Consider the following 13,291-nt stretch of genomic DNA (forward strand, 5'->3'; position numbering starts at 1 on the left):
AGAGCCTTTTTTATTGTTTTCTATTTCAGTCATTTAAGAGAGGGTAACAAGTTGGAAAAACTTCACCTTTTCTTGGCTTCCAGCATGATCCATTTCTGCCATGCTCTTTATAGAATCTATGCAAAAATCCCGGCAGACAGGAAAGAAAGGCTGTTGGGACCTCACTGCCAATGATATTGGGTGCTTTGCAAATTGCTAGCATTTATATATGTCTCTAAGGTTGGCAAAGTGCTTGACACGTTACCTCATTTGATCCTCACAAGAACTTTGTGAAGTATGTCCTATTATCCCCACCTTACAAATGAAGAAACTGAGGCAGCTACAGGTTAAGTGACACACTTAACTAGGAAGCTTCTAAGGAGGAATTTGAATTTAGGATTTCCTAACTCCAAGTCTACTACTCTATTAGCCACCCAGCCATGTTTAATAAACATCCAATTGAATTGAACTGAACTATGTGGGCAGGGTAAGAAGCCCGTCCCCTTTTCCCCACCAAAAAGAAAAAGAATGGAGTTGGGAGAGGGCTCTAGTTTTTGGGGTGAGGGGGTGGGGGGGTGACAAAAGAATTTACCCAGCAGAGGGCGCTGGGTTGCAGGGGGCGAAAGTGAGCCAGTTTGGGAGGGGGACGTGGGTTATTAGATTGTAAGCACCTTGAGGGCAGGGCCTGTTTATTTCATTTATGCCCTCGCACGGTACCTGGCATATAGTAGGCTCTTAAGTAATATATTTTAGGTGGAATATAATTGAAGCCTCTCTAGGAGAGGGTCCTGAGTCCCGGGGGCGTGTAAGAAGGTAGGGCTCCAGACAGGGAGGAGCGAGGGTCCGAGAGAGGGCGCTGCGTCCCCAGAATAGGGACATGGAAGGCCCAGGGCGGGCTGGCTTCCCGCTCTGGCCATGAGAGGGCGCTGCATCCCTGGGGCAGGGAAGGCCTCGGGCGGGCTCCCGGCTCCCGGCTCCGGGCTCGGCCCGCCGAGGGCGCTGCTGGTCAGGGCCGCTGCTCCGCGCGCTGTCGTGCGGAGGCCGCCCGGCAGGTCGCGCTGTGGCTCCGGCTCTGGCCCGGCTGGTGCTGGCTGCGGCGGCGGCGGCGGCGGCCCGGGCTCCGCGGGTCCTGGCGGCGGTGGCGGCGGTGGCTGGAGGAGGAGGAGGAGGAGAAGAAGGAGGAGGAGGAGGTGCAGCGGGAGCAGCAGCAGTAACCGCAGCAGCCGCAGCAGCAGAAGCAGCGGGAGCAGCAGCCGCCGCCCGGGAGCTCCGGGAGCAGGAGCGGCCGCCGCCGCCGCCGCAGTGTCCGCTCGGCCTTCGGCCGGCGCGCCCTCCGGGGAGGGAGGGAGGGAGCCCCGGAGCTCCGGAGCCTGGGCCATGCTGCAGCAGCGGGACTGAGGCGCCGCCGAGCCAGGGCCGAGCGGAGCCTTCTCCGGGCCGCCCTCCCGCGCCGGCCTGTGCGCCCCGGGCCGCGGAGCAACGGCGGCCTCGGCCTCCGGCGCAGCCCGGAAATGTCTGGCAAGATCGAGAAAGCAGGTGAGGGAGAAGACGGCGGGGAAGGGAGCCCCGGGGCCCGGAGGCAGCGGGCCGGGAGCGGAGCCCAGGCCTGGGCCCGCCCGCCGTGGGGCGGTGCGGGGCGTGCGTGCGGGGCTGGCCCCGCTTCTTCTGCCCATTTGTCCCGAAGGACGATTACGTCTGGCGGGGGCCGGGGCGTCCCCCGGGGCTTTGTCACCCAAGCGTAACCCGGGTCCCTCCGCCCCTCCCTGCGGAGCCGAGCGCTCGGCCGGGCCGGGGCCGGGGCTTTGCCTCTCGCCGCTCGCTGCTCGCCTCGCGGGGAGCCTGCTGTGAAGACGTGGGGGAGCCAGGCGACGGGGACTCCTCGGGTCCGGGGAGGAAGGGGTCAAGCGAGTGTGTGCCGGACTCGGGAACCTGCCCCTGCTCCCGGCGTCCGGCAAGTTTTCTCCGAGGCTCGAGGAGGGGGCTTCTTCTCCTGAGCGATTTTAAATGTACATACTTAGTAGAACCGGAGTCTGTCCGTCTGTCCGTCTGTCTGATCTTCCTGCGAGAGCAGAAGTGAAACTGACATCTTCGAGGCCTAAATTTGAGCGCCTTTTAACTTTTAGTTAAAAGCCAGTAGAGTGTAGCCCATCTTACCTAGTTCCTTGTTGGACACTGCATGCAATTCAGTTTCTCCGATTATGGGAATGGGGAGATCAACAGATCTGTTTGATACTTTATTTTTTAAAAAACGACTGGTACATAAGGTTTCCAATGTAATCATAAGGGGGGATTCCCCCTCCCCCCAAATATTTGATTTTCTTAATGCATTAAAGAAATAGCTTATGGAGAGAAGCCGATGACCTGGAAGAGATCTGTCAGGACAGACACATTTAAAAGTATCTCCTAAACTATGTGTTTGTAGCTGTGTTGGTTTCCCTTTTATAAGATATGAGTAACACTGATAAAGTGTGCCCTTTGTAATGGGCTCTGTTTGCATTGAACTTAAATTGTCCTCCACTTACTTGGAAGGAAACAGAAAAGATGATTATGTGGACACACTTGAGAGTTCAGTCAGCCTTTCCTATCATACCAGCTTAGATCTAGAAGCAGTCCGTGTGTCTACCCCACATGGCTTGAGGGTCCAGCGCTACTATTATAAACCTTCATGCAAACCTCAGAAAAATTTTTGCTTCCACCCTTCTTTGTGTATTCCTAGAAATCTGGGAGGGTTGTCTTCTGGGTGCCTGATTTTCCCCAGTCCTGGGAATAGCCTCTCCAGAGATCTGATTACTGTTTTCCAATGTAGGGCAGTGCATTTAAAAATGATGCTGTGTTTAATGAGCAGGGCGAACATGATGATAGTGCTTAAGCTGAAAGATGGCGAGGTCTCTCTCCATGGTTAATGAGCAGTAGTAGTTTTAGTTGCAGTATAGTGTACAAGTTTCACAGCCTTCAACCAAGAAGGTGGGATCATACCTCTTGCAAGCTCCAGAAGTGGCAAAAGGGTTTTTTATTGTTGTTGCTGTTTTGATAATTTTGATGTGGTTTTCTGGCCTCTGATCTTAGTGTTGTAGGTAGATGCATTTTCCCATGTTGCCCTGGAGTGGTCTGTTTACCGTGACAACCCCCCTCCCCCAGCCCTCCTCCCCCAGTGAAATGGAAGAGAATAAACCAGATGATCTTTAATGTTCCTTCTGGCTCAGTGGTTATTTCTATAGATCATTGCTCTGGGCATCTGTATATAAGCAGCAATTTTTCTAGAGGTACAGAACCTTGGTACCATTTTTTTCCTAGTTGTGTTTCATTGCTGGACAAGTGCGATTCCAGAAATACTGAGTGTCAATCTGTGTAGAATTTCTTAAGGACTTCTGCAGACGTACCCAATCAGAATGGTACCATTTCTGAAGCCTGGATTGTTTCTGAATTAATGGTACCGGTTGTGTGTTTTTTTTTTGTTGTTTTTGTCTTATGTCCAGACTGGGGAAAAGCAGTTTGTATAATAGAATTTTTCAGGATTTTTTTTTTTTTGCATGAAGTCTTTTTGAAATGTGATGCATAATAGTCTGCCCAAGAAGATTCTGCATATGCCCCTGCCTAAATGCAGAAAAACAGACAACCATTCTCATTAGTTTACTGTGCTGTGCAGGTGTCCCTTTCTCTATGGAGGAGGCCTAGTTCTCTCAAAAGTTGTGTTTAAATTGCCTTTTTTTTTGGTGAGGCAATGAGGGTTAAGTGACTTGCCCAGGGTCACACAATAAATTGACTTTGAATATCTTCTGGAGAGGGTCCTCCCATGTCAGTGTACTTAGTCAGCAAACATTTATTGAATGTATACTGTGTGCTTAGTACAATGCTGGTACAAATAAAGGGAGGATACAATCCTATCTGTCAAGTGGCTTATAATCCAATATGAAACCACAGCACTAACATAGAAAGTTAAATAAGAATACAAGAATTATGCTGAGACAGTGTAGTCTTAGATTGGACACCCCTTGACTTTGTAGTCACTATGACATGGTAGAAAGGGGACTGGACTTGAAGTCAGGAAGCTGGTTTCAGATCCTGTCTGGGGACTCTTACTAGCCATGTGACCCCCTAGGTCCCTTCACCTCTCTGTGTCTCATTTTCCTCATCTATAAAATGAAGAGGGAAGAAGGTAGATGCAGTGGCCTCTCAGGCCCTTTCCAGCTCTGAATTCATCTTCCTTCCACCACCACCCCCCCCACACACACAGCCCAGCTCAGTAGACAGCACTTCAGTGTTTGTTGAAAGATGTGCCAAATCAGAGTACACATGGCAAGTTCTTTATCTCTTCAGAGGAGGGAGAGAATCCCAGGACTAGAGTAGTCCAGGAAGAAGATTTTGTACAGAGGTCAGTCTAAGGAGGACAGAGAGAAAGGTACAGAGAGGGCAGATTTAGATTGGATTTAAGGGGGAAACTTGTTAACAATTCAATCCATCCCTAAGTAGGAGGTGCTGCCCCTTCGAGGCTTTCAGGCTAAGGGCGGAGGACAACTTCTCAGCTATTTTGTAGAAAAGATCCAGTTGGGCTGGATGAACTGTTGAGGTCCCTCATGCCCAGGAGATTCTGAGCTCAGACTAGAGTTGGGTGTTGACGTTTTTAGAGGAGGGAGAAGCTATCCCAGAACAAGGGATGTAGAAGCTCACAGGTCTGGAAGAGAATTGCTGGTGGTGATAGAGAATTTGACTTGTGCAGGGTGAATTCCAGGGCCAATGACTGTGAGAGAGATAAGTTTAGAAAGGTATATAATGGGGCAGCTGGGTGGCACAGTGGATGGAGCGCAGGCCCTGGAGTCGGGAGTACCTGAGTTCAGATCCAGCCTCAGACATTTTATGCTGGCTGGCTATGTGGCCCTGGGCAAGTCACTTGGCCCCAATTGCCTCACAAAAAAAAAAAAGGAAAGAAAGAAAGAAAGGTATATAAGAACCCAGGTCATAGAGGGTCCTATGAAGGAGTATAAACATTATCCCTTAAGTGATGGGGAAGCCATCAAAGGTTCTAAGAGTGACATGAAGTAGACAAAAACAGCATTTAAGATTAACTTGGGCATAATGGTTTGGATAGGGCAAGAACTTAGAGGTAGGGGGGCTAGTTTAATGGAAACCAATTCAAAGGCAAACTAGTGGAAAGAATACTGGGGGGGAAGTCTATCTCTGCCACTTAGGGTCAGTCATTTCTCCTTTTGAGCCTCAGATTCCTTATCACTTCTCCGGCTTTTTGTAGTAGTCTACCGATTGATCTTTTTGTATCCAGTCTTGCTCCATTGAAAACCATTTTCCTATTTGATATTCCTGAAGTACTAGTCTGACCATGTGGCTCAAGAAACTTCACTGGTTCCCCATTGCCTTTAGGATAATATACAAACTCCTCCATTTGTCTTTTGTCTGGGACCATCCTATCTTTCTAGGCTGATTATACATTATTCTGACTCATGTAGTCTACTACAGCTAAAACGATGTGCTTGCTTCAGCCTTTTGCCAGAACATCTCATATCTTATCTCCTTACTTTGTGCATAGGCTGTATATACCCCATGTCTGGAGTCTTCTTCAACTTCACCTCTGCTTCTTGAAAACCCTGGGTGCCTGAGGGCTCAGTTCAAGTGCTACTGTTAAAGGGCAGATTTAGCCAATTGTTAGTCTCCTATCCTTTCTTCCTCCTCTCCCCCAATTACTTTGTATTTATTTTGTATACAGTTTGCTTTAATTTTTCTTTGAGCAAATCATGTGTGTCTCCCTATCCTGACTCTTGTAAGCTTCTTGAGGGCAGAGGCTACAGTTATCTCTTCCATACCTCAGGGGTTAGGGGCAAGGCACCCCCGAAATCTGGAACATCCATGTAAAATTTTGTGGCCGGCCCTTTATACCAGAGAGGTCTGAATTATTATAGTATTAAAAAATAAAATATGTTGATGTTATACAATACTATACATATATTTTATGTGGCACAGTGGATAGAGCACTGGCCCTGGATTCAGGAGAACCTGAATTCAACTCTTACCTTAGACACTAGCTGTGTGACCCTGGGCAAGTCACTTAACCCCGTTTGCCTTAAACATTGGGGCCAACTTCAGTCATCCTGATGTATATCTTGCCACTGGACCCAGATGACTCTAGAGGACAGAGTAAGGTTGGTGACCTTGCACAGCCTTCCCTCATTTAAATTCAATTCAATGGGGGGCAGCTAGGTGACGAAGTAGACAAAGCACCAGCCCTGGATTCAGGAGGACCTAAGTTCAAATTTGGTCTCAGACACTTGACACTGGCTGTGTGACTCTGGACAAGTCACTTAACCCTCATTGCCCCGCAAAAACAAACAAATAAATAAATACGATTCAGTTCAAGTCATGACATCACCCTGTTGTCATAGTCTTCTTCAAGAATGAAGGACAAACAGCAATATTTTATGTGTTTCTATAAACTTTTTCTTTGTCATCTGTTGGCCTTCTCATGCCATCTGTGGCTTCCGCAAAACTCCCCCAAAATTCCAATTTAATTTATTATGCCAGCCCTCTATATATCAAAACTGCAATGGGTAGAGTCTTGTTGTGGAAGGGATAATGTATCTCACTTTTGTATTTATGGGGCAACTAGGTGGTGCCCTGGAGTCAGGAAGACTGAGTTCAAATCCTACCTCAGACACTTATTGGCTGTGTGACCCTGGGCAAGTCACTTAACTATCGTGTGCCTTTGTTCCATACTAAAAATAACAACTCCCACCTCCCAGGTAGGTGTTAAGGTGCTTTGCAAACCTTAAAGCACTATGTAAGTGCTGTCTGTGATAATGAAGAGGAGAGGCTTAGTAAAGAACAGGGCTTCTTAAACATTTTTCCCCTGGTGACCCCTTTTCACTTGAGAAATTTTTACGTGACCCAGGGTGTATAGGTATAATAAAGAAGTATACATAACTTGTTACTGGTGCCAGATGTTTCCCATTCAGTTACGTGACCCTGTGCGGGGTCTTGACCCACAGTTTAAGAAGCTTTGGTCCAGGAGATGTCCTTGAGCTGAGCTCTGAAAGAAGCTGGGGGTTCTATGAGGAGAGGAAGAGAGGAGGAAGGAGGGCAGAACAAGAACATTCCTGCCATGGGGGGTGGGCAGCCCGTGCTGAGGCACAGAAATGGCAGGATCAACTCCATGCCAGAATTAGATATTTGAGGAGGACTTTAGTGGAGATCTGATCAACTACTGAGCACCTGCTGCTCTGTGCAGAGCATTGTGATAGACACTGAAGTTTCCTTTCCCAGTCATAAGGAAGACAGTTGTCTCTCTAGTGGCTTATAGCCTAGTGGGGTACACATGTGTGTGTACACATCATATGCACATGTGTGTACATGCACACACATGTTATAAAATAGAATATAATGAGTCCTTAGAAGAAACAAAGTCTTAGGACCTAAGAGGAAAATGCACTTTTGGCTTGGGGGTGAGGAAGCAGGGGAGGCTTGCCAAAGTCAGAGAAAGGGCATTCCAGGTATGTGAGTGACCTGAGCAGAGACACGGGCAGAGAAGTGAACAGTCTGGCTTTTGGAGCTTAAGCTATGTAAAGAGGACTGACCTACATGAAGCTGAGAAAGGCCAGTGGGGGATCAGCCTGTGGAAGTCTGGGAGTCATTGACGTTTGTGGAGCACAAGAAGAAAGTTGATTAATCCAGCAGCAGCCCGTGCTTGTTCGATTAGAAGGGGAAAGACCAGAGGCAGGTTGTTCTGAATACCTGTTGACTCTCTTAAACCTACTTCTCTTCCTTTTGTACAGATTTCTGTCCCTAAGTTTTCCATCCATACTGGCCCTGACAGCAGGCTTTTCCTCCCTTTCTTCAAACATGTTCTTAGCCCATTCATGGTTACACAGTGAGTTGAAGGGAGAGAAGGAGGGTTTACTAATAGACCATTACCAAGCTGGCTATGTGGCTTGTAAAGATGACTCATGTATTAGTTTGCAGAAAAGCCATTTCCCAAATTAGACTGAATTTGAAGATGCCCTGTAAGCCAAGCAGTGTCATACTTCACTCCAGTTGAATGTATTTGTTGTTGCCACAATAAGATGATGAAATGGAAAAAAAGAGAGGCTTGGAAATGTTGCCTGATTTTGCTTGTTGCCAACATCTCCTCAAGCCTTTAAGCTATGTCACTGAAGAGAGCCTTCCTCCCACCCCCATTCTGACTCCGTAAGGCTGTGTCCCTGTTCAGGAGCTAAGACTAAAAGAATTAGGGATTTCATGAGTTTAGCCTCATGGTGTCCTCTTGTGCAAGAATTTATTAGGAAAAGCCCAAGCAAGACTAGAAGTCCAGAGAATGGCTTCTAACCTCTGCTCTGCTTACCTGACCTAGGCTAAGTTCCTCTCTGCTAACCTGAGTTTCTTTATCTTGCTAATAAAGGGATTGGGGCTTTCCACTACCCAGAGATTAGGTGACTCCCTATCTTTCTATGCATCTTCTCAACTTAGTTTATTCTTAGGGTAAAATGTCTTCATATCTTGGAAAGAGTGCTGGACCTGAAGCCAGGGGAGACCCCGTTTCTGAATCCAGCCTCTAACATTTAGTTATTGTAATCACGGGTAAATGACTTCACTTTTCTGAGCTTTCTTCATCTGTGACATGGCCTGTGCAGTAGTAACTACTTCACGTGGTTGTTGGTAAGACTGAATGAGCTGATGTCTGTAAAGGCCCTTCCAGACCACAAGGTGCTATATAAATAAGTGGCAGCCACCACTGTTCTCATTATCCTTCTCCATTCCTCACAGCATCTAACACATGAGGTGTATACATGCTAGGTGTACACACTCTCATATCTATGCATATATGCATGTATCTATACACATATACATATACACACATGTGTAAGTGTGTGTGTTGATGGAGTGATTCTCTTAACTAAATCTGAAAAACAACAATACCCCTTCCCTGACCAGAAGTTGGATCCACTCAGCCATGGCAGACGTTATTGTAAAATGAGCTCAAATTCTGGGGCCCTTTGATTTGATTCTTGGTTTCAAATTTCCCTTAAAAAGCAGTTTCCCATACTCATTGAATTATCCACTGCTGTGTTTCATTGGAGGAAGCTAATGGTATAGACAATTTCTTGGATAAGAAGGTATGAAGTTAGCTGAGGTCCTGGGTTAAAATTTATAAAGGAGTTACTTGGTCAATATTTAATTATCCCCCTCGGTAAATTTCTAGTAAAGCCAGGACAAAGACTCAAGGATAACTTCTAGGGAGGGCCAGAGACCCAGGAAAAAGGAACTGCTTGTAACTGAGCTGAAACAAATCCTGTATCCCCATGGAGATTGGTCGTAGATTTAGAAGGGACCTCAGAAGTCATCTGGTACAACCTATTCTTGAACAACAATCCTCTTTATAGTATCCAGCCGCCGAGTGAATGTTCACCCTGTAGCGTCTTTGCCCGCATCTCGCTTCCTTTGGTGCTGCCAGGCTTGGGGCCTGTTTGAGCTCTTTTCATCTGGGCCTCCTTAATGAATTTCTGATATGTGGTCACCATCTCCACCTGCTGTTTCCCCACTTACCAGCTTCATCTGATTGAGGCTGTCAGTTTTGGGTTTCTTTATCTCTTCATCAGCTGCCACTTTCTGAAGTGTCTCAATGTTTATGTCCATGGGGGGGGGGTGTGGGGGGGGAACTCTATTACATTTTCTGTCTTCCTCTATTTTCCTTGTAGTCAGTTTATGTTTCAGGGAGTTTTTGATAGCTGTGCCCTCTGCTGATGCTTGGTTCTACTCTAGGGTGCCAGAGAAGGTAATTAGAAAATTAGCATCTGATAAACACAAAGGGGGAAATTTCCTTTTCTCTCCCTCCCTCTCTCTCTCTCTCTCTCTCTCTCTCTCTCTCTCTCTCTCTCTCTCTCTCTCTCTCTCTCTCTCTCTCTCTCTTTCTCTCCCTCCTTTTTCCCCCCTAGTCTTTGGTTTGAAGGCTAAGAAAGGAGGCGGGATGGTTTAACGAAAAGAAGAGTGGATTTGCAGTCAGAGGACCCAGGTTCATATCCTGGTGATGCCACTGACTACTTTTTCTTCTCTAAAATGAAAAGATTGAACTAGATAACCTGCAAGGTTGTCCTTTGCAGCTCCAAATCCAGGGTCCTGTGGATCTTCATGGGGTTTTTTTAGAGTGTTTTGGCCTATACCAACATTAATCCACCTCTGCCTGTCTGCCACAATCCAGAAGTAGCTCACTTTATATTCTGGATGTTTCTTCATTCCGCATCCTGTGGCACCTGGCCTTGGTTGGGGAAAGAAGCCTTAAGATACAAGCAAACCCCTCCTTCCCATTCCCAGATTGATTCTTACTTGCCTGCTCATTTCAGCAGTAACCTTCCTATAAGTTAAATTTTGAGGGGCTGCTAGGTGGCACAGTGGATAGAGCACCAGCCCTGGATTCAGGAAGACCTGAATTCAAATCCCGCCTCAGACACTTGACACTTACTAGCTGGGTGACCCTGGGAAAGTCACTTACTTAACCCTCATTGCCCCACCCCACCCCCCAATTTTCTTTTTTTTTGAAGTGAGGAAACTCTGCCTTGGATTTGTAGAAGAGCAATGAGGATGTCAAACTTTGGGGTGTATATGTGGGGGAGAGGGGCTTCCAAGAACTGAGGACAGAAGAGGGGGATTTCATGCACTGCCTGGCAGCTTTGTAAATGGTCTGCCCTTGGTGGAGGCCTGACAGATGTGGCTGCAGACCTCACACCATCCAGTTACCAAGCTCATTGGAGCAAGCATCAGATGCTTGTAATGTTTGGAGAGGGAAGGAATGAACATGAGAAGAGAAAGAAGACAGCTGAAGTCCAGTGGAATGTGATGTGGCTGCATTTCACAAGTGGACAAAGAGAAGGGGAAAAATCCCACAAAAAACTAGGGCTGGAAACAATTGTTCTATTTGTTTACTGGGTGTGGATAATCACTTCTACCATATCTTCTCAGAGAGGATAGCCTGGCTGCAGCTCATAAACAAACAAATAAATGTCTCTGTGGGTTCTAGAGCCCTAGAATGGCAGAACTGAAAGGGACCCTAGGAAGAATCTCTGCTAATTCCTATTGTTTTCCTGAGGAGGAAACTGAGGCCTTAGAGAGGGGAGTAGTGATTTGCCTGAGGTCACAGAGCTCTCATGTGGCAGAACCAGAGCTCTAGTCTTTTGACTCCCAATCTGATGTGGTCTTTGAAGATCTCTTTTTTTGCATTTATTAAATGCCTTTTTCAGCATATGCCTTGGAAGCAGGAGGACCTTCCCATTAGCACAGGCCTCATCCTCATGATCTCACTGACACCAAACACGAACTCCCTTTGCACAGCCTTTCTGTACTAAAACACATATTATGGCATTGGGGGAAATATTTGAGTAGAAAGGTCAGACGTCATATGACCCTGCTAAACTCCTGGCCGATGCGGCATAATGGCATCAGGAATCAGGAGGCCTTATTCATGGTGTATAGACTTGGGCCAGAGCTTCGCCTCTGTCCATCTGTTTCCTTCTGAAATGAGGAGATTGGACTTCCAGCTCTAACATCCTATGATTTTTGGCTAGAGTTTAATGTATAATAAGGGTGGAGACAATCCCGTGGATGCTTCTTATAGCATCGACCATGGAAGAGGTACTAAAGAATTACTTGTAAGAGTACCTTGAATTCGTATGGTATTTCCTGCCTCCTGCCACATGGCACACTCACATTTATGGTTTCGTTTGACCTCATAATATCCTTGAAATGTAGAGGGGAGGTGTGCATGGCCTGTTTGATAGACTGAAAAACCGAGTCTGAGAAGTTATGAGACTTGTCCAAGGTTACATAGTAGAAAGAGGACAAGAGTCTTAGACCCTTAGAGCTGGGAAGGGATCCTAGAAAACCATCCTAATCCAGGCCCCTCATTGTATAAAATGAGGAAATGAAGGACTTGGGGGAGAGGGCAGGGCAGGGTGATTTGCTTAAAGCTGAGACAGAGAAGGAATTGGTTCTAGCATCCAGATCTTCTGCTTCCGGTCCAGTGCTCTTTTCATGCTATGTTGTTATCTCTTCGACTCTGGAACCTCTTGGTCTTCGAATGTTATTCACTACAGACTTTAACTAGCAAAAGTATCAGCAGGCTCAGAGATGCCAGCACTGTCTTCCGTTGGAATGGCTGTGGGATTTCCCTGGTATTTTCTAACTCCTCTATCCTTCCTAACTGTTAAGATGTGTCTGAACCTGCCACCCGCTCCTTGACATTGTTTTGGGGTTCTCGAGTATAAAAGTAGCCTAAAGTTTACATTTAGTAAAAGCTGAGTGAAGTGAAACAGTTTTGGAAAGACCCCTGCCTTAGCCTTAGCAGGGAGCTGCCCTATTGACTTAACTGGTACCAGCTGAAGCTCTTAGTTTTCTGAGCTTCGATCCTAGGATTATAGATTTAGAGCCAAAAGGAACCTGAGAGCTGAAAGGAGAAGGACTTTATATATCATCCAGTCCAACCCTCTCATCTAACAACAGTAGAAACTGCCGTCAGAGGTGGGCTGTGAACCCAGGTCTTCTGACTCCAGAGCCAACTCCTTCATTTTATAGCTCGGGAACCTGCCCGGCATTGCCTAGGTGGTCAGTGGCTGAGCTGGAGATTCAGACTTAAGTCCTCTGGCCTTCATCCCATTGCCCTTTCTATCTCCCCTTGCTGTTGTGTCTCCGCTGTTAAACAGAACCAGCTCAGAGCTGGAATGGAGGACTGTTTTAGGGACCAGGAGCCCTTGGATTTCTGTGCCAGCAGTGCCACAAGGATTTTGTGACCTTGCGTAAGTCATTTAATCTTGAGGCCTCAGTTGCCTCATCTACAAAATGAGAAGATTGGTTGGAATGACTTCTAACTCTCTTTCAGCTCTGACGTTCCATGTTCTAGGGGCTCTTCTAGCACAGATAGGGGATTCTGTGACAAGGTATTCTGGTAGGGTCTCTTCAGAGCAGAGATTTCTATACAGGCTCCACCCAACTGGGAAGTCTCATTTCTGGTCAGGATTTAACCAATTCCTTTTGGGCAAGATTTTTTTTTAAGAGCATTCTGTTGAATGCCACTGGATGAATTATTATGACCAAGAACCAACTTCTAAATTGCTGAATCTAGAGGAAAAGTGGATGGCATCTCATTCTAGCTACACTAGGAGCATTGGTGAGCTAGATTAATGACAAACTTGATTTTGCTTTCCATTATGTCTATCTTAAAGGCACATGGAGAGGGGCTGCTAGGTGGCTCAGTGGATAAAGCACCGGCCCTGGATTCAGGAGGACCTGAGTTCAAATCCAGCCTCAGACACTTGACACTTACTTG

General features: G+C 46.8%; 1 protein-coding gene across 9 annotated transcripts in view; it reads left to right on the forward strand.

Annotated features, from left to right (window-relative positions):
- The first annotated feature begins 1,234 nt into the window (after window positions 1-1,234).
- RAPGEF1 (Rap guanine nucleotide exchange factor 1) overlaps window positions 1,235-13,291 on the forward strand; it is a 202,171-nt gene continuing 190,114 nt past the window's right edge. For all 9 annotated transcript variants that reach the window (XM_043983671.1, XM_043983675.1, XM_043983672.1 and 6 more), the window contains exon 1: window positions 1,235-1,515. In XM_043983671.1, coding sequence (XP_043839606.1) covers window positions 1,491-1,515 — 25 coding nt within the window. In that variant the 5' untranslated portion in view covers window positions 1,235-1,490. The remainder of the gene's footprint in view (window positions 1,516-13,291) is intronic.

This window comes from Dromiciops gliroides, chromosome 2 (genome assembly GCF_019393635.1).
Source record: "Dromiciops gliroides isolate mDroGli1 chromosome 2, mDroGli1.pri, whole genome shotgun sequence".
In the NCBI taxonomy this organism is placed as follows: domain Eukaryota; kingdom Metazoa; phylum Chordata; class Mammalia; order Microbiotheria; family Microbiotheriidae; genus Dromiciops; species Dromiciops gliroides.